At 58.6% G+C, this 25,315-nt stretch overlaps 1 protein-coding gene and 1 long non-coding RNA gene across 3 annotated transcripts; both read left to right on the top strand.

Annotated features, from left to right (window-relative positions):
• LOC122454546 (proline dehydrogenase 1, mitochondrial) lies at positions 1–24,888 on the top strand. 2 transcript variants are annotated; one of them, XM_043489104.1, is made up of 14 exons: positions 1–305; positions 3,994–4,202; positions 15,608–15,642; positions 15,951–16,100; positions 17,366–17,430; positions 17,671–17,787; positions 18,157–18,236; positions 18,642–18,723; positions 19,090–19,182; positions 19,526–19,672; positions 20,120–20,295; positions 20,501–20,599; positions 23,915–24,003; positions 24,409–24,888. In XM_043489104.1, exons 1-14 carry the CDS (start codon positions 33–35, stop codon positions 24,594–24,596), a joined length of 1,803 nt encoding a protein of 600 aa, XP_043345039.1. In that variant the 5' UTR covers positions 1–32; the 3' UTR covers positions 24,597–24,888. The 2 variants fall into 2 exon arrangements, with proteins under 2 accessions (XP_043345039.1, XP_043345049.1); XM_043489114.1 differs by having other exon boundaries at positions 27–305; positions 17,677–17,787.
• Positions 6,844–14,048, top strand: LOC122454573. Its single transcript, XR_006273441.1, has 3 exons — positions 6,844–7,087; positions 7,234–7,235; positions 13,839–14,048. It is a non-coding gene; the product is annotated as an uncharacterized LOC122454573 (long non-coding RNA).
• Positions 24,889–25,315: the final 427 nt, after the last annotated feature.

Genomic DNA, 25,315 nt, shown 5'->3' with positions numbered 1-25,315 from the left:
TTAAGCAACCCCAGGGTGGGCGGACAGCAGCCATGGGTCTCAGGCGAGCGCCGAGGGTGCAGCTCTCTGCCCTCTGTCGCCGCGCCCCGCTGTCTACCGCGCCAGCGGCCCGAGAGCAGCCCGCAGCGGGGCCGGGAGCCGAGCCCGGGCGCGGGCCGGCCGAAACCGCGCGGCCGCCGGTGCCCGCCGTGGACTTCGGCAACACGCAGGAGGCGTACCGGAGCCGGCGCAGCTGGGAGCTGGTGCGCAGCCTGCTGGTGCTGCGCCTCTGCGCCTCGCCGGCGCTGCTGGCGCGCCACGAGCAGGTGTGCGGGGCCGCGGGGGCGCGGGGCGGGGGTGCGGCCGGGCCCCGCGGACCTTCGCCCGTCTGGGAGCCGTTACAAGGTTTCAGGTGGAGAGCAGGTACTGTGGAGCATCGCCCGTGGCCGGGAAGTTAGGAAGGGAGGTGTTTCCTGCACGTGGTTTTCGGGCAGTGAATTTTATTACATGTCAGTTTGGGTGGTTGTTCAGTCGCTCAGTCGTGTCCGATTCTTTGTGACCCCATGGACTGTAGCCCGTCAAGTTCCTCTGTCCATGGAATTTCCCAGGCAAGAATACTGGAGTGGGCTGCCGTTTTCTACTCTAGGGGATCTTCCCAACTCAGGGATCCAACCCAGGTGTCAGGTATTGCAGGCAAATTCTTCACCATAGCAACTAAAAACAAAAACCAGTCTAAAGTTTAAGCTGTATAGTGCTTGCAGTAATACACAGTGTTCACTTGAGATTAAAATTGAATGTCATCTGCTTTGCCGAAAAGGGAGCCTGGCTGTGTGTGGCTCATAGCCTGGAACCCCAGAGTTCTTGGAAGCTGGGGTCCCCACACATGGCCACCGTGAACAGACAGTGTTGAGAGAGAATGGGAAGCTGCTCAAATATCTGACTTTCGAAACTTGAGCACAATGACTTTGAAAAGTGTGAAGGATTTGGGAAATTAAAAAGCAGAAGTGTCTTAGCTGCTGTTGGCCAGGGTGACCCTGGGAACAGTTTAAAAGCAAGGGTCCAGTTGACGCTGAGGGTCTTGAAGGCTCTGCATGCAGATGGTGTTGACGTCTCAGTGAGGCTGTGTGGAGGGCACCTTGGCTCCAGGGAGAGACTAGGGAGATTGGACCCAGGAGGAGCACCTAGCCACACCTTGGGCAGAGGTGAAAGTGAGGCCACAACGGGTGGGTGGTGAAGACAGAGTTAGAGCTGGGTGGCTCTGGAAGGGCTAGGTTCAAAATCACAGAGAAGCCCGCACAGCTGGAGTCCTCGGGCACTGCGGGGACAACAGGAGGGACGGGCCAGCTCTGCTGTCCTTCGGGCGTCTGCCGGGGCCGGTGCCCCTGGACCGTGCTTTGGGTGCCTGGAGAGCAAGGTGGCTTCTCCCCTGGCGCTCTGCCGGTGCCCTGGGGACATGTTTACGGAGCCCAGTCACGGTGCATGCTGCTCTGCCCCACCTCCGAGGGGTCTGTCCTACTGTCGTCCCTGCTGGTGGTCCTGCTGGTGACGGTGACCTTGGTGCCTGGTGCTGGAGGAAACGGGGCAGAGACTAGACTGTGGGCCTGTGGGCTGCTCCCAGACCTGGGCCTTCTCGCAGTCTGGCCTGCAGCAGAAATTCCTCCTGCACAGCCGGCGCAGGTCTGTGCAGCTCCTGCCCCAGGGAGTTTCAGCTTGCAGGAGCCCAGTTTGCGCTGTGGCATTGGCTCCGGACCCAGTGGGGGCCCGCACTTGCCCACAGGGAGGCCTTTTTGAGGATGGTTTAGAACATCCAGGTGTTCTGTGATGAAAGCCTCTATGCTTGGATATGAGGCAGCGGGGGAGAGCCTGGGGGAAGGGGCGTGGGCAGGGAGGTGAGAGAACTGGCCTTACTCGTCCTCACCTGTAGGCATCTCTGAGTCTTTTACAGTGTCTGCATTCCTGGTGCAAGTTTCTAAATTCACGAAGGATGCTGCTACTTGGGGAAGAGGTGGGGCTGCCTGGTTTCGGACGGAGCCACTCCAGGGCACCCTGGGCAGCAGGATGAGCCTACAGGGCTCACTGGGCACAGGACAAGCTTACAGGCTGCTTTGCTCTGGGCTTCAAACCGCCAGCCCTGCCCCAGTGCTTCCATCGCTGGCCTCTCCTGTGCCAGGGTGGGACCTGGTGGGGCCTTTAGTGTTGTTGCCCCTGACAACACAGAGGCACAAGGGGACCGGTAGGTCCCTGGACCACACCTCAGCATCAGCCCTGCTCCTGCTCCTTCAGTGAGTGTTGGCTGGGGCTCTTCCACAATAGCTGGGTGGCTAGGACGGACTGTGTGGCCTGCACAGCCTAGATTATTTACCACGTGTCCCTGGGCAGGCAAGCTTGCCAGCCCAACAGCAGACAGTCGGCCCACATCCACTCCGTGTTTCTGACAGTCCTCAGAATCGGCATGTATGATGTCAGGGGTTTCCCACAGCTGAGTGCTGGCTCTCAGGTCCCTGATTCTGCCTCATCTGCCTCTGGGGTGAACTGGGATTTGTCTGAGACCTGACTTACCCTTCCGTGAGGCTGCCCAGGCCCACAGACTCCCTGACCTCTGGCCGGGGCTCTTGGGAGGTGGGAGAAGGCTGCCCGCTCCCAGCTGGGTGCTTTCACTTTCCATTTCCGATCTTTATAAAAACAATGAGACGCAATAAATTCAGACACTGGGCAGAGGCTGCCACCGGGCAGAGGTGATGGCCTAGAAACCTTTGCCCTTAGGGTGCCATGTGGCCCCCTGAGTGTCTGTTGGAGCGCCAGGTGCAGGGCAGCTGTGTCAGCCTTGGGGTGGTGTGCGCCGTTTGACGCTGGTTTGGGGATGAAGACGTGTGACTCACCCATGCTTTTGCTTGGACTGGAGATGTTCCCTGAGGCCTGATCCCCACAAGACAGTGGGGTTCTGTTGTTCACTGGGGTTGAGAAACCATAGACTGTCCCAGTCTTGGAGCTGGAGGTGGCACAGCGATTCCTGGACAGGTGGTGGGTGTGTCTTCCAGCAGTCACCCCTGGCCCCCATCCTGATTCCTTCCCGCCTCATCGCCTCCTTGCCTGGCAGAGCCCCCCTTTAGCCCTGTCCAGCACCCCCTCGCCGCCATTCTGAATCCTGTGAAGGACCTTGCCCCTCCCACCTTCTGGGTCTGCCCGCAACTAGGAGGGGAGCCCCTCCTCTGTCGCTTAGCCTAGAACTGCGCTGGGCAGAAGGCACCTGCTCAGCCCATTTGAATGAAGATGGCAGGAATTTGGGGTGCGGTGCGGGTGGGTAGAGGAGAAAGCTGAGTGGTAGGGATGGCTGTCTTCCTCTGGGGCCCGCACCCCTGGGCTGCTGGTCTGCGGTGGCCGCACGACTGTGCTGAGCCCCCACTGGCCTGCCCTGGGCGGTCGTCTCCTGGACCCCTACCCGGCTCATTTCTGCCCCATGCTGCCTCCAGCGGAACTCGTGCTTACTCGGAGTTCTGTGTGTTCATCTGTTCAGCACCCACTGCGGGGCCGGCCCCTTGCCAGACAGTGTTTTAGGGACTTGGAATAAGTAGTGAGCAAAACATTGAAAACTCTGGGTGCTTGCCTCCGAGAAAGTCACACCAGTCCCTGTCATCCCCAGCCGAGGCGTGGATACAGACAACGCTGTGAACTCACCGCTGCTCTTCCCAGAGAGGCCCGCCAGTTCCTGTATCCACCCAGTGGTGGTCAGGTGGCTGCCACATGCCTCCAGGGTCACCTGTGAGCCTGCAGGGCAGGAGGGGGATCAGAGCAGTGCCAGGGACCGGCCAACTTCGACGAGGAGTGGGGGATGGCCGGCTTCTGCGAGCGGGAAGCAAACCATTCTGAGTGGCATGGCTGTAAAACCAGGGACATGAGCTGTGTGTGGCCCTGGGGAGCTTGTCAGGGCTTTGCTTGATTGGGAAGGAGGCAGGGAGTCCTGCTGGGGGCCGGGAGCCCAGGTGGCCCCAGACAGCCGCTCCCCCTGCCTTCCAGTTGCTTCATCTCGCCAGGAGACTTCTGGGGCAAAGGTTGTTCAACACGCTGATGAAGATGACCTTCTACGGGCAGTTTGTGGCTGGCGAGGACCAGGAGTCCATCCGGCCCCTGATCCAGCACAACAGGGCCTTCGGCGTGGGCTCCATCCTGGACTACGGTGTGGAGGAGGACCTGACGCCCGAGGAGGCTGAGCGCACGGAGATGGAGTAAGGTCCACGCGACGCCCGGGGGCGGGACGGGTAGGGACCGCCAAGGGAGCTCTGGCCGCCTGACCTCTGCAGCCCTCCTGGGCCTGCCTGGGGTTGGGCCTTTGTCCCATGAGGAAGATGGCCTGAGCCTTCACCAAGGCCTTGTGTGCCCTAGGCTGGGGCTGGCCAACCCTGGCCCCCAGTCTGATCCTCCTGGTTTTGGACAGTCTGCAGGCTAAGGATCATGGCTGCAGTTTTAAATGGTTGAAGCAAAACAAGAGTAACACCTTGTGTTTCGTGAAAATTATATGAAGTTCAGGTTGCTGTCACCCTGTGGGGGGTGGCGGCAAAGTTGAGGGGCAGTGGCACAGACGACCACACTGGCATTGGTGGTCCTCTGGCTTCCTGGTGAAGCATCTCTTCTGAGGATTCTGACCCCCAGGGCGGTCCCTCTGCCTGGCCCCTTAGACTGTTTCCTGATTAGCAGCTGGGCTTGTCCTGGTAGGCTTGGAGCCTGCCCGGGGGGCATCCGAGGAAAATGGAATGTGCCGGCTTCATGTGGCGGGCCAGCCCAGTGGCTCCTGCTGAGGTCACTGACTGGCTGCAGGGGTCTGTTCTCTGGGCAGGGGGTGTGGGGACAGGTGGGCACCCCCCACCCCACCCCCCTCCTGGGCCACAGGATAGGCCCCCCATTGGAGACCCAGGCAGATCCAGCCCTTGCTTTGCAGAACGCCTGCCTGGTTGCTGGGCTGGTTTCTGCTCCCCTCCAGGCCAGGCCGAGCTGAGTCCTGAAGGCAGCTGTGCCTGAGCCAGTGAGGCTGGGGAACTGGCTCCCTGAGTTGCCCGCCCCATCTCAGGTTTGGTGTTTTCTCTGACCAGGGGCGGGGAGGGGACGGGTCATAGGAGACTCCAGCCCTGGGAACGGAATGTCCCAGCGGAGCTGCTGCTGGATTGGCTTGGGGAGCCAAGCCCCTGTCTCTCAATTTGCTGTCGGGAAGGCGGGGTTCTCCAGTTCTGCACCCCCTGTTCCTGGGGGCTGGTGGCTGGTGGCTGCCTGGGGCTACCTTTTGAATAACTAATGGGCCGCGTCCCACTGGGTCTGGGTGGGGGCTGGTGGTTTCACAATGGAAGTTCTTTCTCTGGTATGAAAAGCCTCCTTTCCCCGGGCAATTCGCCCTGCAGGGGATCGCTGGGAGGCTGGCCAGCTCTCTCTAGGGCTGGGAGCCCGTGACCCTGGGTGGCTGGTCCTGCTGGAACCCTGCTGGCTGGCCTCTGGGCCGTGAGCTGCGGTCCCTCCCTGTCCTCACATGGCAGCCTGTCTGCAGCTGCCAGGCCATCCCGTGTGCTTGGTGGGGTCAGGCTGAGGGTGCAGAGCTGGGCTCATGGGTGCTGATCCGACATCCAGCCATCTAGCTCCTGCGGGGGGAACGGAGCGGTTACAGGCCCCTAAACCCTGCCCCGGGAATGATGCTGACACCCCTGCCGCCAGGAGGAGGGGCCTGGGGGGCTTCCCAGGGTGGGAGGTGGGAGGCAGAGTGGCCATCCAGGCAGGGTGGGACGGTGGTTCCCAGAACACTTGTTAGAAGGTGGAGGCCAGGGTCCTTGGTCCGGGAGAGGAGCCCCCCAGGGCACCCCCCAGCAGGCTGAGCACCACAGGGCCAGGGAGAGGGCGAGGGCGAGGGCGAGGGCGAGGTTTCTTCCCGATGATGGGCTGTGACAGTGGCTGGGACGTTGTGGATGGCAGACATGTCTGTCCTGGCTGTGCCAGGCCTGGCCTGGGTCCCCAGGGTGAAGGTCGTGGCCAGGATTGTGTACGGGGTCTTGGTTGCTGCCTGGAATCAGGGCCTGGGGCCGCCAGGCTCTTCCATGCTTCTCTCCTGCCTCCCGCCTTTAATCAGGGCAGAGCTGGTGGTGGTGTAGCCACGCGTTCTGGGAAACAAGCTCACTCAGAAGGACAATGCAGATAGTGGAGTGCAGTTTATTACACTGGCAGACCCAAGGCAGAGTCTCCTCTTAGCCAAGGACCCCGACCCATGTTTGTGAAAACCTTATATACCCTGAGTGTATAAGGTTCCCTGAATCTAGTCTGAAAAAGGAAAAAGAAAGATACAATTAAAGTTACCCTGTGATTCATATGCCTTAAGCCTAGGTAGTTAACAGTGGACAATTATCAATAGGCCTGTGGTCATACCCCAATAAGCATAATAGAATGTATGATACTATTTGGTTACACAGATAATTAGGGTATTCTTTTAGGCATGGAGAGCCCTGGGGCTCTTCCTTCCTGGGGCCTGGTTTTCCAGTGGTATGTCGTTTCCATAGATACTGGGCATATAGCTCAAAGTCCACAGTCCGGCCCAAGATGGAGTCCTGCTTTCAAGATAGAGCCTGTTTTGTTTCTTCCTTCAGTGTGGGGGTAGCCAGCGTGGTCTCTCCTCACCTCTTATGTGTGTGTGCATTCTCAGTCGTGCAGTCGTGACCGACTCTTTGCAACCCTGAGGACTGCAGCCCACCACACAGGTCCATGAGATTCTCCAGGCAAGAATACTGGAGTGGGTTGCCATTTCCTTCTCCAGGGGATCTTCTTCACCCAGGGACTGAACATGTGTCTCCGCAGTGTTCTGCACTGGCAGGCGGGTTCTTTACCACTGTGCCACCTGGGGATCACCCCCCCCCCCCACTTTAAATTTTTTCCTGTAAGGCATCCAGCCAGCAAATCTCCTGACGTAGAGCTGAGCTTAGAGATGGTTGAGGGCGCGGTCCGGGACTTCCTGTCATTCCTGCCATTCTGTCCTGTGCCTGCCCCTTCCTGGCACACTGTGTTCCCTTCTTGATGTCAGGCGAGTGTATGCTCCTTGGTTTTTGTCTCGTCACAACAAAGATTTGGAGTGACGGACATTAAAGTCTCCTTGGCGTGTCACAGCTCTTGGGTCTTGGACAGACCGTATTATAACTCTTAGGTCTCGAACGGACCGTGTTATAGCTCTTAGACAAATCAGTGTTACAGCTCTATTTTATTTAGAAGATAACAGGAAAATCCATCTTCAAGGCGTGAGGGCATGTTGATCCAAAGACTCAAAGAGAAGAGTGCCCCAGCGTGCGGGGGGCGGGGGGAGAGAGAGAGAGAGAGAGAGAGAGAGAGAGAGAGGGAGAGAGAGCGAGCTAGCTTTGGCTCCTCTTTTTATATGTTTTTCTCTCCCTGGGCCTGTCCTATGTAAATTGGGCCAGCCAGGAGTGCTGTTTGTTTTACCTGAGGTTCTCACTCCAGTCCTCCGTCCTTCCTTTGTTCTATTTTTGTGGGCTTTTCCCTTCCAGGTCTTTTAGCCACTGCCATTCTGGACTCCTTTCCCCTCTTCTAACTACCTAACATTCCCCCCTCAAGAGATGGGAGGCCCAATTCTTTAGGAATGGGGACGTTGAGGTCTTACTGGCTATGAACTGGGATGGCAAGGGGTATTGGGCCTCCCCCTCTTGCTAGTCTCAAGCCTCAGAGTCCTTATAGTGGTGTCCATCTAAGGGTGACTGATGTTTTCCATGGTCGGCTGTAGTTTTATATCTTTGTTGAACTGGCACTGCATGTTGCAGCTTGACCTGGGCAGAGACAAGACAGGTTAGACAATTGACAGTACATGGAACAATCATAAGCAGCATCAATATGGCATAGCAAGGACTAGCAGGGGCATTAGCCAATTCCAAATTCACATCGCCAGGATGGCTCAAGTCCCTCCTTGTTTAGGGATCAGAAGATCTATCTCCTGTCTGTTTTGGAGTATTATCCCTGCCAAGCTGTGTTGGCTCTTTAGAGTTATCCTGAGAAATCTTATCCCCAGAGACCAGATTTTGGGGTTGTTCATTAGAATGGCACTCATTTGTAGTTTTGAATAGGCATCTGAGATCTCCCAGGGGCTCACAGGTGTATTGAGTGTCCCCTTCTGTTTTCTTCCACGGCTTGACTCCTGAATCCAGGAGTCATGTCCTGGTACCTTGACTGCTGTGGAGGTAGAAAGTATTACAGGGTAGGGGTCCTTCCATGTGGGCTGCAGTTGAGCCTTTGGGGACCCATCTTTTCAGAGCATAGAGTGGTGACTCCTTAGAATCTTTTGGATCCTGGTTCATACCCCACAAACATATATCCTGTTGGAACTGCCCAGCGGCCATGGTATAAGACTGGAGGGTCTGAATCTCTGGATCTAGGAAGAGGTCATTGACATAAACAAAAGGTCTCCCATATAGCATCTCATAAGGACTAAGACCAACCTGTTCCTTAGGGGCAATATGGGTGTGGAGGAGAGCTATTGGTAAAGCCTCTTTCCATCCCAGGGAAGTCTCCTGGGTTATCTTTTTCATTGCTGATTTTAAGAATTGGTTGGCTCTTTCTACTTTTCCTGAAGACTGAGGCCTCCAGGCACAATGGAGATAATAAGTAATGTCCAATGCTTTAGAGGCCCCTTGGGTGACCTTAGAAGTAAATGATGTCCCATTGTCACTTTGTAATGACCTGGGCAGACCAAATCTTGGAATGATTTCATGGAGTAGTTTTTTTCTTTACTACCTCTTCAGCCTTCTCAATCCGGGTGGGAAAGCCTTCAATCCATCCTGTGAATGTATCTATCATGACTAATAGGTATTTATACCCTTGAGAAACTGGCATCTGGATGAAGTCCATCTGCCAGTCCTCTCCTGGATGGGTCCCATGTTCCATGTGGGCCAGCTGGGGTCTTTGAGCTCCTTGGGGGTTGTTTAATTGGCAAGTGGGACGAGAGGAGACCACTTGCCCTATAGTCATTTGGAGGCCTGTTCCTCTGAAGGACCTTTCTAGTAATCTTTGAAGGGCCTTTTCCCCTAAATGAGTGGTGGCATGTAAGGAGTTAACCAACTTCCATTGGAGGTTCCCAGGCAGAAAAAGGAGTCCCTCCTTTTGGAACCACCCCATATGATCTTGAAAGCCCTCACTCTTAGCTTTAAGAGTCTCACCTTCAGTATATGAAGGAGTTTCTGGCAAGTTAGTCTGTGGAACTAAGGTGGCAATCCCAATTAGGTCATGGTTCTGTAACGCTGCTCTCTTAGCTGCCTGATCAGCTGCTTGGTTCCCTCGTGCCACTTCTGTGCTCCCTTTCTGGTGTCCTTTACAGTGGGAGACTGAAACCTCTGTGGGCAGATGGACTGCCTCCTAGAGCCTAAGGATTTGATCACCATATTCCATTGGGGACCCTTGGGTGGTCAAGTGGCCCCTTTCTTTCCAAATAGCTGCATGTGCATGTAGCACCAGAAAGGCATACTTGGAGTCAGTATAAATGGCTATTCTTTTTCCTTTTCCCAGCTCTAAAGCTCGAGTCAGGGCTATGAGCTCAGCTAATTGGACTGAAGTACCTGGTGGCAGAGGCTTAGCCTCTATGATCTCAAAATTGGAGACTATTGCATATTCAGCTCTTCTTTTTCCATCCAAGACAAAGCTGCTTCCATCAGTGTACCAGATTTCCTCAGGATTGGTCAGAGGATCTTCTGACAATCCCTCTCGGAGTTTTGTCCAGTGGTCCAAGGTTTCTAGTCAAGAGTGAAAAGGGAGAGAGCCCTTGGGGGTAGGCAGGAGGGTGGCTGGGTTAAGAACCACACAAGGGGATATAGTCAGGCCTGGATTTTCCATCAGTATTACTTGATATCTGAGGATTCTTTGATCAGACATCCATAAGTGGCCTCTCCCATTTAGGAGTTGTTTTACTTGGTGGCTGGTAAAAGTAGTTAGTTTGCCCTCAAAGGAGAGTTTTAAAGCATCTTATATCATGATTGCAATAGCTGCAAGATTTCGAAGGCAGCGGGGGCCAGCCTTCGGCGGTTGGATCGAGTCTGTTGGATAAGTAAGCTACAGGCTGGGGCTCAGATCCCAACCTTTGAGTTAACACTCCCAAGGCTATTCCCTCTCTTTCATGGACTTAAAGCTGGAATGTTTCTTCTGGGTCTGGCGACCTTAAGGCAGGTGGCTGAGTTAAGGCCTATTTTAGTGTAGCCTCTGCCTTCTTTTGAGGAGTTCCCCACATCAGTGGGATTGAATCATCTCGTCCCTTCAAGCTTTCATATAAGGGCTGGACAATTAGACCATAGTTGGGTATCCAGATTCTGCAATATCCAGTTAGCTCCAGGAAAGCTTGCAATTGTTTTTGAGTTGTGGGGGAGGGGCAACTGGAGGATTCCTTGTACCTGATCAGAGGACAGCCTTCTAGACCCATGTGTAATCTGGTATCCCAGGTAAGTGACCTTTGTCTTGACCATCTGTACCTTAGCACGGGAGACTTTATATCCGCTTTCTGCCAAAAAGTTTAGAACCTGAATTGCATGTTGTTGGGCACTTTTCTCATCTGGAGAGCAGATCAGTAGGTCATCTACGTATTGTAATATTTTCCCATCAGGCCCCAGGTCCAGATCTAGGAGATCCCGGCTAAGGGCCTGTCCAAACAGGTGGGGGCTATCTCTGAACCCCTGAGGTAATACTATCCAAGTCATCTGTTGGTGTTTTCCTCCTGGGACCTCCCACTCAAAGGCAAAAAGATATTGGGATTCTTTAGCCAGTGGTATGCAAAAAACTGCATCTTTGAGATCCAAGACTGTAAACCACTTCGCACTGGGTGGGATTTCTCCCAAGATTACATAGGGATTGGGTACTGTGAGATGGAGGGGGACTACAGCTTCATTTATGATCCGGAGATCTTGAACCATTCGCCAGGTTCCGTCCTTTTTCTTTACTGAGAGGATTGGGGTGTTACATGGTGAACTGGTGGGGACCAATAGCCCACAAGCAAGGAATTTATTTATTAAAGGCTGTAGTCCCTCCCGAGCTTCTCTTTTGAGAGGATTTTGTTTCCGGTTAGGAAACCGAGTGGGATCTCGGAGGACAATGATGACCGGTTCAGCTTGGTGGGCTTGTCTAGGAATCCTCTGGTCCCACACCTGGGGGTTAATTTTGTCTTCCCATAGTTTTTGGTCCCTCTCTATTGGAGAAGGTGTAATGGGTTCTTCAGTAGTAACCAGAAGCTGTAGGGCCCTAGGGGCTGAAAAGCTTCCCATCACAAGGGTGGTCCCCAGTTTAGTGAGTATATATTTTCCCAATAAGGGAGTAGGACATTCAGGGACCACGAGAAACTGGTGGGAAAATATCTGTCCATCCCAGCAACAAAGAAGTGCTTGGGTGAATCTTTTAGTAGTTGTTTTTCCTGTAGCACCCAAAATGGTACAGGTTTGGGAGGAGAAGGCTCCGGAGTAGGAGATCAAGACAGAGTAGGGAGCCCCCATGTCAACCAAGAAATTTTCGGACCTACCTGCCACATCCAGTTGCACCCTTGGCTCCAGCCGTGATGGTTATCTATGACAGGTGGGCTGGCTGGAGCGGGCCGCTTCAGTCCTCTTGAACCATTGTGAGGGAAGGCTTGGCACTTGACCTTGAGGCTCTTGGGTCCCGAGGGCAGAGTGCCGCCCAGTGTCCCAATTGATGGCATTTGTGGCAAGCTGTTCTAGGAGACTTGTCATGGTTGGGACACTCTTTGGCCCAATGCCCCGCCTGTCTACAGATTAGGCATTTGCCTCGTGCCTTGTCCTTCAAGGAATCAGGGTGTGCCATAGGGCTTCCCTGGAGGGTGGCCAGCATCTGGGCATGTCTTGTCTCTTTCCTTCTCTCCCTCTCCTGGGCCTTGGCCTCCTTCTCCTGTTCCCTGTTATAAAAGGTATTGGTGGCTGTCTGGACCATCTCATCTAAAGAGGAAGCAGGGTCCTGCTGCTGTAGCTGTTGTAACTTAATTCTGATATCTGATGCACACTGGGACAGGAATTTGTCCTTTAAAATCACTGGTCCCTCGTAAGAGTCTAAGTCCAGGTTGGTAAACTTTTGGAGGGCCTCTTTTAGCCTTTCCGGAAAGGCAATGGGGTTCTCACTGGGCTCAGGAGAGACTGGGCACAGTCTCACAAGTAATAGGCTTCCTTCTGTTTCCATGGGTGGACTTCCTTAGGGGTGAGTTTTTCTGAAGCTTATCCTACCCAGAACTGTTGCAACCTGAGAGCCAGGTGTCCCCGGGTCAGGGTGCAGATCCCCAGGCAGGCTGAGGCGTGACAGCCTTCTAGAGATCGAATCACCAGGCAGGTCGAGGCATGACGGCCTCCCGAGAATTGGTCCCTGGGCAGGTCGAGGCGTGATGACCTCCTGGGACCCCTGGGACTGGCGGATCCCCAAGCAGGTTGAGGCATGACAACCTTTCGAGGACCAGATCCCTAGGCAGGTCAAGGCGTGATGACCTCCTGGGACCCCTGGGACTGGCAGATCCCCAAGCAGGTTGAGGCATGACAACCTTTCGAGGACCAGATCCCTAGGCAGGTCAAGGCGTGATGACCTCCTGGGACCCCTGGACTGGAGTTTGGGCATCCCCAAGGTCTCCAGCATGACCAGTACTAGGTAGGATTAAGGGGTTGGATGTTATACAGTACTTCCTTCCCAAGGCCAGCTATTTTCTGGTTGTCCCTCTAGAAGATTGTAGAGGCGACACTGTGGGCCCGGATGGGGCTGAGGGAAGGAGCGTGAAACAGGAGGGAAAGGGGGCAGAGCACAACCCTGGAAAGAGTGACTTAGCACAAGGGCACAATGTAAACCAATTAAAATCAGTTGGGTCCAAGATAACAAGTCAAATTCAAGTAAACCTTAATCCCCAATCTGTAAGCCAAAAGACACACCCAGAGGTGGCAGAACAGCTCCAAGTCACTGTCAAAAGACAGAGGAGTGGGTGGTTCCCCTACGGCTGGGATGACCCTCCTGCTCATTAGCATATGAATTCACCCCGCTCGCAAAACCTAGCCAGGCCACTTTCCAGGGCCTGTACCCTGTAAAGCGCAGCACTTCTGTCTTTGAATCTTAACAAATCTACCTCTTACCTATCGCTTTGTCTCTCACTGAATTTTTGCAATGAGACATCAGAGCCTAAGCTTCATTAGGTCCTGAAGCCGGGCATCCTGGGTTTTGGTCGGGCTCGAGTCCTGGGAGAGAGAGCTGGATGGACAGGAGGAAAAAACAGTGGGAAAAATGTGCCAAGGAATCCCCTTCATAGCCTGCTGGAAAACTTGCTAAATATCTGACCGGTGCTCATAGTTTTCATTGGTCTGATCCTTGGCACAAAGAAGAGTGAGGACAGAAGAACCCCCACTGGCTTGGGTAACAGCTACTGGGGCCCAGCAGATAGTGCCTTTGGGACATACCAGAGAGTATTCTCCAGAGTCCCTCAATTGCACCCACTGCTGCCCGCCTGTTCGAGGGGGGTGGGGTGGGGGTGGGGTTCAAGGAAACAAGAAACGAGAGATTGTAAAGGAATTAAGATTTTGTTAGGCATGTCCCTCCAGCCATAGGAGTGAGGACCTCCTACCTTAACCAGAGGTCTTCTAGAATCTGAGACTGAGCTGCGTGAGCTTTCTGCTGAATTCATTTTTCCCACTGTTCCAGTTTCCAGCACGTTGGGCCTTCCCCTGCGCTGGGTTTTCTTCGTGTTTGGCTTCTACTGCAGGAGTTTCGCTGAGGTTGCTATAGCCAGGTTAAATGTGAGTCACGGCACCATAGAGGTCAGGCGAGTGTATGTTCCTCAGTGTTTGTCTCGTCACAACAAAGATTTGGGGTGACGGACATTAAAGCCCCCTCGGCGTGTCACAGCTCTTGGGTCTTGGACAGACCGTGCTATAACTCTCAGGTCTCAAACGGACTGTGTTATAGCTCTTAGACAAATCAGTGTTACAGCTTAGCGTTACAGCTGTATTTTATTTAGAAGATAACAGGAAAATCCATCTTCAAGGTGTGAGGGCGCGTCGATCCAAAGACAAGAAGAGAAGAGCACCCCAGCACCCCAGCACACAGGAGGGAGGGAGGGAGGGAGAGAGAGGAGGAGGGAGGGAGAGGGAGGGAGAGAGAGGGAGAGGGAGAGGGGGAGAGAGAGAGAGAGAGAGAGAGAGAGAGAGAGAGAGAGAGAGAGAGCAAGAGCTAGCTTTGGCTCCTCTTTTTATGTTTTTCTCTCCCTGGGCTTGTCCTATGTAAATTGGGCCAGCCAGGAGTGCTGTTTGTTTTACCTGAGGTTCTCACTCCAGTCCTCGGACCTTTCTTTGTTCTATTTTTGTGGGCTTTTCCCTTCCAGGTCTTTTAGCCACTGCCATTCTGGACTCCTTTTCCCTATTCTAACTACCTAACATCCACATCTTGGGCCGTGCATGTATGTGTGTGCCTGCACACCCATGTGTGCGTGTCTGCATGTGTGTCTGCACATGTGGGCACACATGTCTGCATGTGTTCACATACATGTGCACACCGCCGCACATGTGTGTTGTGTGTGCATGTGGTGCATGGCTGTTTGCACGTGTATGTGCACGTGTCTGCATGTGTGTGTCTGCACGTGTGCATGCATGTCTGCACATGTATGTGTGTGCATGTGTGTTTGCATGTGTGTGCATGCATGGCTGCATGTGTGTGCACGTGTATGTGTGTGCATGTGTGTGCATGCACAGAGTGTGCTCCCCCTTCTCCCCATGCTGAGATGACACCCCCTCCCCCCAGCCTGTCAACTGCCCCTTTTGTCTCCCGGAGGCCCCACCCCCTCGCCTGCCTGCTCCAGAACCACAGCCCTGTCCCCCCAGTGCTGTCTGCTCAGGCTGGGCCCTGGCCCCACATGCAGCTGTGTGGCTGGTTGCTCCCTGTGGTTTTGGAGCCTGGCTGGGGCTTGGAGGGCAGACGGCCGGCCACTACCTGGGAATGTCACCGGCCCCGGCCCTGGGGCCCTCTGAGCGATGGTGTCCCCTCTGTGGCGGGCGGTCGCCTGAGAGGTGGACTCTGGACTGGGCGCTGATGGAGCAGGCCTGAGCCCCCACAGCTTCGGTGTGGATGGGGGCCGTGGCGTCCCTCCACCCTGCTGGGCCACAGCTGCGGTGCCTCCTCCAGGGTGGCCTAGGGTCCTGCCCTTGGGAGGACCTGGGTGTTCAGGTGTGATGGCCGGGGCGGCCAAGAGAGGGTGTGCGCTGGAAACATGCCTTCGGGTTGCGGGTTTGAAAGTAACCCTGTGTTGTGTGGGTGGGTGAGAGCCTTGAGGGAAGGGCTGTGTGGCCTTGCTTGGAAGCTGGCGGCCACCCTCTCTCTGGTTGGGGCCCCGCCTTTTCCTCTCGGGAAGGACCCACCCAGGCCTTGGGCTGTGTGTTGCTTTGCTTGCCCCTTATCCGCTGTAGGGAGGGGCTCCCTGGGGTGAGGGGTGGAGACTGTGGGGCACGGGGCTGGTCGGCATAGCCAGGTCTGCCAGGCTCGGAGGAGGTGACCTTGGAGGGTGGGGTGGGTGGGGCGGGGCACTCCCGCCTGGCAGGTGAGCTGCCCCCCGCCTGCCCTCCTCAGTGGAGGCCTGACCCTCGCCGTCCCCTTCCACCTGCAGGTCCTGTTCCTCGGCCTTGGAGCGTGACGGCCACGGTGAGTTAGGGGAGCCAGTCAGGAGTGAGCCCCCCCCGCCCTCCGCACACAACCCTTGGCTTGGGGCCCAGGGCTGCTGCTGCAGCTCCAGCCCGTGTCCCCAGGTACTTGGATGGGTGACACTCCCTCCTGGCCCTCCTGGCCCTCCTGGAGGTCTGGGCTCTGCCTTCCTGGCCTGGGTGTGACCCGGGCTGAGTCAGGGAGCAGGCATGGGCCGCTTTGGAGGTAGAGCGGGTGCAGCTTCGGCGGCAGGGGTCATGTGTAGGGCGGTGGGGGCGGGGTACTCAGGCTGGCGCCCCTGCCCCCAGGTGTCAGTAAGAGGGAGAAGCAGTTCCAGGCACACCGGGCCTTCGGGGACCGCAGGGACGGGGTCACCAGTGCCCGCACCTACTTCTACGCCAGTGAGGCCAAGTGTGACAGCCACATGGAGACCTTCCTGCACTGCATCGAGGCCTCAGGTGAGGCCTGCTTGGCCCCCGCTCCAGGGACGCTGGGGGGCGAGCTCGAGGCGGGGGCTGGAGTGCTCACCCAGGCTTTGGTCCTGTCTCGGTGGCCGAGGTCGGGAGGCTGCCTGGGCTCACACACCTAGTCCAGCCCCTTGCTTCCTGAGGAGCCTGGCTGGCCCCACGTGCCCAGATGCGGACCTGTCGGGGGGCTTGGATCTCGTCACATGGCGCTTGGCTTTGCCGAGGGCAGCACCGTCCCAGGGGCTGCAGCTGCGCCCTCCGGGATGGAGATGCTGCCCTGTGTGGCCCCGGGGCAGGACCACCCGCTCACAAGGTGAGCTCAGCCGGAAGACACACTGGCCTCAGTGTACTTTAGTCTCGGAAATCCAGCGGGTCCCCAGCAGCTCTCCTGTTAGGGCCCTGACACTTTGTGAACACTTTAGGGACAGGAGTGAGGACCACCCAGAGGCAGCCTGCCGGGGTCAGCATCGGGCGCCTGATTGGTTGCACAGACAGCAGCTGCCTGGTGTCCAGGGCTCAGGGCGTCTCCTTGGTTCTGGCCTGGGGGTGGATGAACAGAGGTGTGATCGTGGGCTTCCAGCAGCCAGACGAGATGGACAGAGGCGGTGGAGTGCCGTCTGCCTCCCGCCGGTGCTCTGCGGGCAAGTCTGTGCTCTGTGTGCCCTCGGGGCAGCCCGGGGTGCTGAGGCCACCGGAGAGGAACCAGGCGGGCGAGCGTGGGCAGGTCTCCCTCGCTCCCTGGCCCCCCGCCTTCCTGACCGCACGTGGCCAGCTCCAAGCCCGCTGAGTGGCCTGCCTGGCTGTGGTGGCGTCAGGGGCAGCCGTGTGCAGGGCGTTCACAGGCCATGCGGGATTGGTGTCCTTCTGCCCTGGCTGGTCACCCGGCCCAGGTGTCTGGGTCCTCGAAGGGCCCTCCCCTCCCGCTGCCGCTCCCGCAACCTGAAATTGCCAGGCAGCCACCAGAGCTGATTCCGAGGGCCTGGGTGTGAGGGCGGGTAGGTGTCCTCCTGGGAGGACGGGTGTGCTGGTACCACCGACCGTCTCACTGGGTGGATCATTTGAGTGAGATCATTAGCGCTTTCTGGGAGTCTCAAGGCCGGGTGTCGTGGGTAACCCATAGAAGGTGTGGTCCCCGCCCGCCGCCTGCAGCCTCCTGCATGTTGCTGAGACATGTCCTGACTGGAGTGGCACAGATTCTGGGCTCAGGGTCCCCCCAGCCCCCAAGGCCTGATGGCTCTTCCTGTGTCTTCTCACAGGCGGAGCCAGCGAGGATGGCTTCTCAGCCATTAAGCTCACGGCACTGGGGAGACCGCAGTTTCTGGTGAGTGTCAGAACCCCCCGCCCACCCGCAGAGGGTTGGTACGAACGCGGGGCACTGCAAGCATTAAGTGAAGGTGCCTTCACTCATGTGCTGGTGTCTGGGCTCTGGGCGCACTCAGGCAGACTCAGGGGGCTCAGGCTGGGAGCCTGGAGCACAGGTGGGGTTGGGGGCTTGGGCTGCAGGGGGTCCCGGGAGGGGCTCACGGGCGCCTGGGTGGAAGCTCAGGGCTGGTGTTCACAGCTGCAGTTCTCGGACGTGCTGACCAAGTGGAGACGCTTCTTCCACCATGTGGCTGCTGAGCAGGGCAAGGCCGGGCTGGCCGCCGTGGACACGAAGCTGGAGGTGGCTGCGCTGCAGGTGGGTGCCCCTCCCTGGTGGTTGTGGGCAGGTGGGCCGCGAGGAACCCTGCCCAGGAGGCCCAGCTGTGTCTGAGCCCTGCCACTTCTCCAGGGCCTGTGTGCAGGCAGGGAGGGACTTAGGGCAGGCGGGCGCTGGGTGGGAGGGGGGGCCCCGCAGGGGTGGGGCAGGCATGTGGGGAGCCTTGGGGGGTGGTGGGCAGCAGGGAGAGGCTGTCTGTGGAGCAGAGACCCGAGGCAGAAGGTAGCCGGGTCTCGTGCTGGTGTGAGGAGGTCAGCTTGGCATCGTAGGCCAGCAAGCAGGGCAGGAGGTGCTTGTGAGCGGGGCCAGGAGCAGGGCGGGGAGGACTGATGCTCCCTGCTTCTGCAGGAAAGCGTGGTCAAGATGGGCATCGCGTCCCGGGCGGAGATTGAGGACTGGTTCACTGCGGAGACACTGGGCGTGTCTGGGTAGGCGGAGCCCTGTTGAGGTCCCCCAGGGGTGGCCGCCTGCATCCAGGCGGGGTTCTGGCTGAGCCTCAACGGCCTCTCCCAATCTTCTTGCTAACTCTCCACTAGGTCATGGGAACCCTGAATCCCAGAGCTTCCCAGGGAATTGTCTGGGTTCTCCAGTGGGGGTGCTACACCCCATTGTCCCGGACCTGCCGGGCAGGCGGGTGGAGTGTGAGGGCAGCTGAGATCCTCTGAAGGGTCTTGTGTCTCACTTCTGTTTCATAACCAGAGGATGTACTATTTGCATTTGTATCTGTATTTCAAGGCAGGTTCCGTGGGGGTTGGTGTGGGGGCGCTCCCGCAGGGAGGGGGCTGGTGTGGGGCCTGGGCGTGTGGCTGGCACGGGCATGCCTCTTCCTGCAGCACGCTGGACCTGCTGGACTGGTGCAGCCTCATCGACAGCAGGACCGAGCTCTCCAGGCACCTGGTGGTCCCCAACATGCAGGTGACGTGCCCCGGCCAGCCAGTCCCCGCCTCACGGTTCCCACAGTGTCGTTGTGGGGAGCCCCATGCACAGAGCTGGGGCTTCCTCGGGGAGGCGCGGGTGTCACCTCATGTGGGGTCAGACTCCTTGGATGCAGGCTGGGCCTGCACAGGAGCCAGCTTCCCAGGGGCAGCGCAGTCCTGGTGGCTGGGGACCCTGGGTGGGCCACTGGCCTTCACATTTGGACACGGCAGGGTGGGGAGCGGGGCCGGGGTACCAGGCCTGGGACGTTGGGGCACAGGGCACAGGGTGCCCATGGGAGTGGGCCGTGCTGGCCTAGGGGCCCAGGCAGGGAGCCCGCCTTGACCAGATGGCCCTGCCCCCCAGACGGGACGGCTGGAGCCCCTGCTGTCACGGTTCACAGAGGAGGAGGAGCGGCAGATGACACGCATGCTGCAAAGGATGGACGTGCTGGCCAAGGTGGGGCGCCCAGGATGTGCTGGGGTCGGGGGGGTGCCCTGGATGCTCTGGGGTCGGGGGGTGCCCTGGACGCGCTGGGGTTGGGATGGGGGTGCCCCAGATGTGCTGGGGTTGGGATGGGGGCTCCCCAGATATGCTGGGGTTGGGGGGGCACCCAGGACGCGCTGGGGTTGGGATGGGGGTGCCCCAGATATGCTGGGGTTGGGGGGGCACCCAGGACGTGCTGGGGTCGGGAGGGTGCCCCGGACGTGCTGGGGTTGGGGGGGACGCCCGGGACGCGGTAGGGTCAGGGGGGTGCTCGTTCACCTGTGCCCACACAGACCTCCTCCCCTGCGTCCTTCAGAAAGCCAGCCAGGCGGGTGTGCGGCTGATGGTGGACGCGGAGCAGACCTACTTCCAGCCAGCCATCAGCCGCCTGACGCTGGAGATGCAGCGCAGATTCAACGTGGAGAGGCCGCTCATCTTCAATACGTTCCAGTGCTACCTCAGGGTGTGCTCCTGCCCCACGCTGGGGATGAGGGGCTGCAGGAACATGGATGGAGCAGCTTTCTGAGTCCACTTAAAGTGCCTCAACCCCCAGGTTTTGAGTGGCTGTCTTCTCTGGCCCCTTGCATCCTGGTTCTCTCCAAGTGTCTAACGCAGGCTCTGGGCCCCCGCCCAGACTTGTGCATGTGCTTCAGGGACCCTGAGTGCAAACCCTGGGTGGCCACTCGGGGCCCAGCTGGGTGTTTGGAGGGGTCAGCGTCGGGGCTTCGGGGACAGGGCGAGTGGGTGGGTGGGGTCCTGGCAGGTGCTGGCAGCTTGCAGAGCCCCCGCCAAGTGACCACAGCTGCTGGCTACACGCTGGGGGCACCAGGCCCCAGGGAGGCTCCGCTGGGGGACACAGGCCGGAGGGAGTCTCATCCCAGTCGTCCTTGACCTCCGGCGTGGCCCACAGGATGCCTACGACAACGTCACCCTGGACGTGGAGCTGGCTCGCCGGGAGGGCTGGTGTTTCGGGGCGAAGCTGGTGCGTGGTGCGTACATGACTCAGGAGCGCGCCCGTGCGCTGGAGGTGGGCTACGAGGACCCCATCAACCCCACGTACGAGGCCACTAGCATTGTGTACCACAGGTGGGTGGCGCCCAGCTCCCAGGGGGCAGGGCTCTGGGCGTGAGGGGCGGGCCGGGTGTCTTGGGGGGCCAGCCTCCGTGGTCTTGGACGCACGACCCCAGGTGAGTGGGACACTTGCTTCTCCCCGTGGTCCCGGAACCCCGGGCTGGCCCGTGGCCTCTGCCCCCGGGGGGCTGTGCGGCCTGGCTCACGCGTCCCCCTCTAGGTGCCTGGACTATGTCCTGGAGGAGCTGAAGCACAACGCCAGGGCTGCAGTGATGGTGGCCTCGCACAACGAGGACACCGTGCGCTTCACTCTGCGTAGGTGGGTCCTGCCCCACCCCCCCCCCACCCCCCCGATGCCCTGGGCTGCACTGGAAGCATGAGGCAGGTGGGGATTTCGGGGGACATCTGTGGCCACTGGACCTCCTGGGCCTGGCTGGGCATCTCGCTGCAGTAGCAGAAAGGCTGCCTGTAGTTCCTGTGGCTTTTAGCATTAATACCCGACTTCCTCAGGTTTCTGATTAAAAATAAATGTCATCAGGTGATTCACACAGCGTGAAATGTTGGCGACCTGAGACGTATCACCTCATTTATAGACAGCTCCGCAGCACTTTAAACTGCGCTTGGGATTTAACGCGGTCTGTGTCCCCATGGGGTAGCCTTGTAAGTCACAGATAGGAATGAAGTGAAATACATTCCTTTTTATTTTTGGCATTGATTCGTGACTTGTGGGATCTTAGTTCCCCAGTGCAGTGCTCAGTCGCTAAGTTGTGTCCGACTCTTTGTGACCCCCATGGACTGTGGGCCGCCAGGCCCCTCTGTCCATGGGATTCTCCAGGCAAGGATACTAGAGTGGGTTGCCATTTCCTCTTCCAGGGGATCTTCCCAACCCAGGGATTGAACCCTAGTCTCTTGTGTCTCCAGTGTTGCAGGTGGGTTCTTTACCCGCTGAGCCATTGGGGAAACTCCTTAGTTCCCTAACAGGGATCACAGCTGTCCCCCCAGCAGTAAAGGTGCTGAGTCTTAACCATGGGAGATTCCTCGTCCTATGTTCTTTTATCTCATATCTCAACCGAACCTGGACCCCACCAGGGGTTCTGGCTCCTCCCCTCCCCCCACAGGAAGCTGGGTGCGTGGTGGCCTGGCTGGCCCGCGCCTTCCCCAGGAGCAAGGCGGGCCCCTCTCCCACAGCGGGCACCCCTAGGCAAGGCCTGGGTACTGGAGGTGCCGAGGTGTGCCCGGGGCACTTGCTGGTGCTGCCTGGGGTGACTGGTTGCCCTGAGCGGTTCAGCAATGTCCTGCTTGACCTTCTCCTGCCAAGGGCTGCTTTTCTGCAGCCTGAATCTGCAGCTCAGAGCCACGGTTTCTGATGCCTGCCCTTGAAACCGCCTGACTGGGAACAGGAGCGTGGAGGCCACGGGGTGGCCAGGGCAGCCTCTGGAGTCCTGTGGGGGAGGTCAGGTGTTTCCTTGGTGTGGGGCAGTCTGACTGGCATCCTGGCCGGGTGGGCTGTTCTGCCTTCTTCTCTTCCTCCCTGGAGCCTCCTTGGACAGCCCACCCCGTCCTTGGATGTGAGGTGGCCAGGGGCACCCTTCTGTGCTCAGAGGAGATGAGTTCTGGCTTCCTTGACTTTGGAAGGAACACAGGATTGAGTTGCAAATTTTAAAAGCTGGTTTTTGCTTAGGCTTAAAACACAATTTTGTGCTGGAGCCTTGATTGAGACTAGTCCCTCTGTGCCCATGGTCCCCCCTGACGGCGTTCACAGAGGCCCTGTTGGCGCCCACATCCTTAGGTCCCATTGCAGTCTCAGCCACCTGTGGCTGCCCTTTTGCACTTCAGCTTTTGGTCCCAGGCCGGTCCTCTCAGCCTGACTAGGCAAGGACCATGAGAATGCTGAAGGTGTAACTGTCCACAGAAGGCCTCCTTTCTCCTAACTTCAGGATCGTCCCACAGGAGCTGGTCTGGCCTCCCATCTTGGCCCGGTCCTGCGACCCTAGACGTGGCTTCCCTGACCCGAGTGCCCTGCCGTCCCAGGCCCTGCAGCCTGGCCAGGCCGTTCTGGGGGAGCCTCTGCCCTGCAGGCAGGCTGGGGTCTTGCGTCCTGCTCCAGAGGCCCTGGGCCCGGAAGAGTTTGGGCTGGTCTTCCCGGGGAAGTGCTGTGGCCTCTGGTGCCACATGTTAGGGACCCCGTCAGAGAGCCTGGGTTAGGTTTGGCCAAGTCATGAGCCCACCCACAGCTCGGGGGCCTGTGCACAGTGTTTTGTGAGCCAGCAGGGTGAGCGGGCCTGGCCTGGGGTTGTCCTGCGTCCGTGGTCAGCTGGGGTCCCATTGGCCCTGAACAGCTTCATCTGTGGCCGGGGCAGCGAAGGACACTGGTTCCCAGGTCGGATGTCCAGCAGGCTAGCTCAGGCTTCTCCACAGGTGGTCTCAGGCTTCCAGAAGCCCTGGAGATAGCAGGCCTTTGCCCGTGTGATGTTTGTTATTGTTCTGTGGGCCAGAGGGAGTCAGGCCCAGCTCAGGTGTCGCCGGGCGGATGGAGAGCCTCTCCTGTGCTGGGGCAGCTGCAGTCACACAGCTGTGGGCATGGGCTGGCACAGAAGGGGCTGCAGTGGGGGGGTTGGGAGGGGCAGATCTCACAGGATGCCACGTGCGTGTTCCCAGACTGGGGCCCGACCTCGGAGCCCAGCCCCAGGGGAGGGAGAGAAGTGTCTGTGGGATGCCCCTTGTGTGGATGTCCAGGGTGAGGTGCGCTGGGTGCTCTGGTGAGAAGGGTGGTGGGCTCCAGGGATGGGATGGGGGTCCCATGACAGGCCCAGCCTGGGTGAGTGTGAGGACCCAGGTGGAGGGAGGGTGGTAGCTGCGGATCTGCCTGGTCAGGAGCCAGAGGTAAAGTGTGGGCATCACCAGTGCATAGGTATTTCGAACTCGGGATTTTTTAAAGATCCTACGACCAGAAGTGAGAGTAGGGAGGGTGTGGACCAAACTTGGGGCCCCCACCTGTGTCTGAGCAGCACTAGGACAAATGTGAACCACAGGCATTAATCCCAAATGCTTTGCAGTCAACTTAAAAAACAGAAGTTGAATTTGATACATTTCAGTTAACCCCACATACCCAAAACAGCACCACTTAAACGTTTTCAGAAAAGCAGTGAGATACTCTGCATTCTGTTTGCACACTGTCTTCAGAGGCCCATGTGTGTTTGATGTGTGCAGTGCATCTCAACTCAGACCATCCATCCTCCAGAGACTCAGTGGCCACCAGTGGCTGGTGACTGCACTGTGCACAGAGCAGCCAGCGAGGGGAGGGTGAGGGGCTGGTGGCAGGGTTGCGGGGCTGGGAACACAGTATTGGTACCGAGGATTTGAGGAGGGTGTGGTGGGAGGGCTGAGGGCCTCCCAGGCCATACAGAGGGCCAGCCGCTGGGTGAGTCTGCCTCTCTGGGCAGCTGGGGGCAAGCACAGCAGGAGGGGAGGCTGGCTGGGGAAGGGGACACTTGGTGGCCTTGGCCCGCGGCAGGAGCAGCTGGGCGGAGGCCTGCAGTAGGCAGGACAGAGCCTATGCCCTTCACCCTACCCTGCAGGTAGGGGTCTCAGGGTGAGGGGAGAGGGTCTCAGCCCGCACTCTGCCTGTTTACAGGATGGAGGAGCTGGGCCTGCACCCCGCCGACCGCCAGGTGTACTTTGGACAGCTTCTGGGCATGTGCGACCAGATCAGCTTCCCGCTGGGTGAGGGGCCTCCTTGGGGTGGGGCTGGAGCTGGGCCTCCCTGGGGGTGGGGCCGGGTGCAGAAGAGCGGAGTCGGGCCTCCCCGGGGTCGGGACTGGGTCTCTCTGGGAACGGGGCTGTAACGCAGAGGGGAGGAGCTGGGCCTCCCGGGGGTGGGGCTGGGCTTCTTTGGTGACGGGGCGGGGTACAGGGGTGGGGCTGGGTTTCCAGGGTGCAGGGGCGGAGCTGTATGGTGGGGGGCGGGGCTGTAGCGCAAGGGGCGGAGCTGGGCCTCCGGGGGTGGAGTCGGGGTGCGTGGCTGGATGTCCTCAAGGGTGGGACTGGGTGCGGGCGCGGGGGTAGCCTCGGGGGTGGGGCTGGGTCTCCCCAGGGGCGGGGCCTCACCAATCCCTCCCCTGCGTGCAGGCCAGGCAGGCTTCCCGGTGTACAAGTATGTCCCTTACGGGCCCGTGATGGAGGTGCTGCCCTACTTGTCCCGCCGCGCCCTAGAGAACAGCGGGGTCATGAAGGGGGCTCAGCGGGAGCGGCAGCTGCTGTGGCAGGAGCTCAAGCGGAGGCTCTGCACCGGCAGCCTCTTCCACCAGCCGGCCTAGGCTTCCTGTACCCACACCCAGGCGGCGACGTCCCGGGGCTCCGGCCAACCCCAGCCTCACCCTGAGCTGTGAGAGCCTGCAGATCTCTGCTCTGCTCGTGGGCAGCCAGGTGCAGGCTGAGGCCCACACTTGCCAGAGGAGCTGGGAGCCGTCAGGAACTGCCTGCCCACCCCCACGACCTTGGATCTTAAGAACCACCTTCCCCAGAGTCCAACCCTGGCGCCCTGAGCCCCATGCTGGGCAGCGGCTGGCTGTGGAAGCTGGCCTGTCAATAAACCACTTTTCTACAGCATCGGGCCCTCGCTTGCGGCTGAGGGAGTGGCTCTGATGGCCTGAGAGGCCTTAGGGTCAGGCTCAGCCACTCCAGCCTCAGGCACCCCATGCAGACCCGGCCAGGCAGGGCATTGGACACCCCCGACCCCAGCCCCAGAGCTGGGCTCAGAGCAATGCAGATAGATAGCACCTCCAATGGGCAGGTTTCATGCTTGCCCGGCCTTGGTCTTTCCCCTGAGACCCTCCCTGCCCCGTGCCCTTCACCCCTGCCCCCCAGTGACCCATACCAGACTCCTGCTGCTCTGACAACCCACGGAGCAGGCTGGCTGTGGCCCAAGTGCCCTGGGACTTGGCTGGTGAGGGGTCCCTGTGATGTGGGGGGTGGGGGCATCTTCTTACTTCTGTAGACCACGGAGCCCCCAGATGAGGGCTGTGTGGGCCCGGTC

Source organism: Cervus canadensis, chromosome 1, assembly GCF_019320065.1.
Source record: "Cervus canadensis isolate Bull #8, Minnesota chromosome 1, ASM1932006v1, whole genome shotgun sequence".
NCBI classification, from domain to species: domain Eukaryota; kingdom Metazoa; phylum Chordata; class Mammalia; order Artiodactyla; family Cervidae; genus Cervus; species Cervus canadensis.
This window is presented reverse-complemented; position numbering and strand designations above follow the sequence as displayed.

Bases quoted from the DNA above. Each gene is read 5' to 3' on its own strand.
- LOC122454546 (XM_043489104.1), top strand. From the start codon at position 33: ATGGGTCTCAGGCGAGCGCCGAGGGTGCAGCTCTCTGCCCTCTGTCGC. The intron at 18,237-18,641 runs GTAGGCGGAGCC...CTCTTCCTGCAG, and splicing joins GAGACACTGGGCGTGTCTGG to CACGCTGGACCTGCTGGACT. The intron at 18,724-19,089 runs GTGACGTGCCCC...CCTGCCCCCCAG, and splicing joins TGGTGGTCCCCAACATGCAG to ACGGGACGGCTGGAGCCCCT.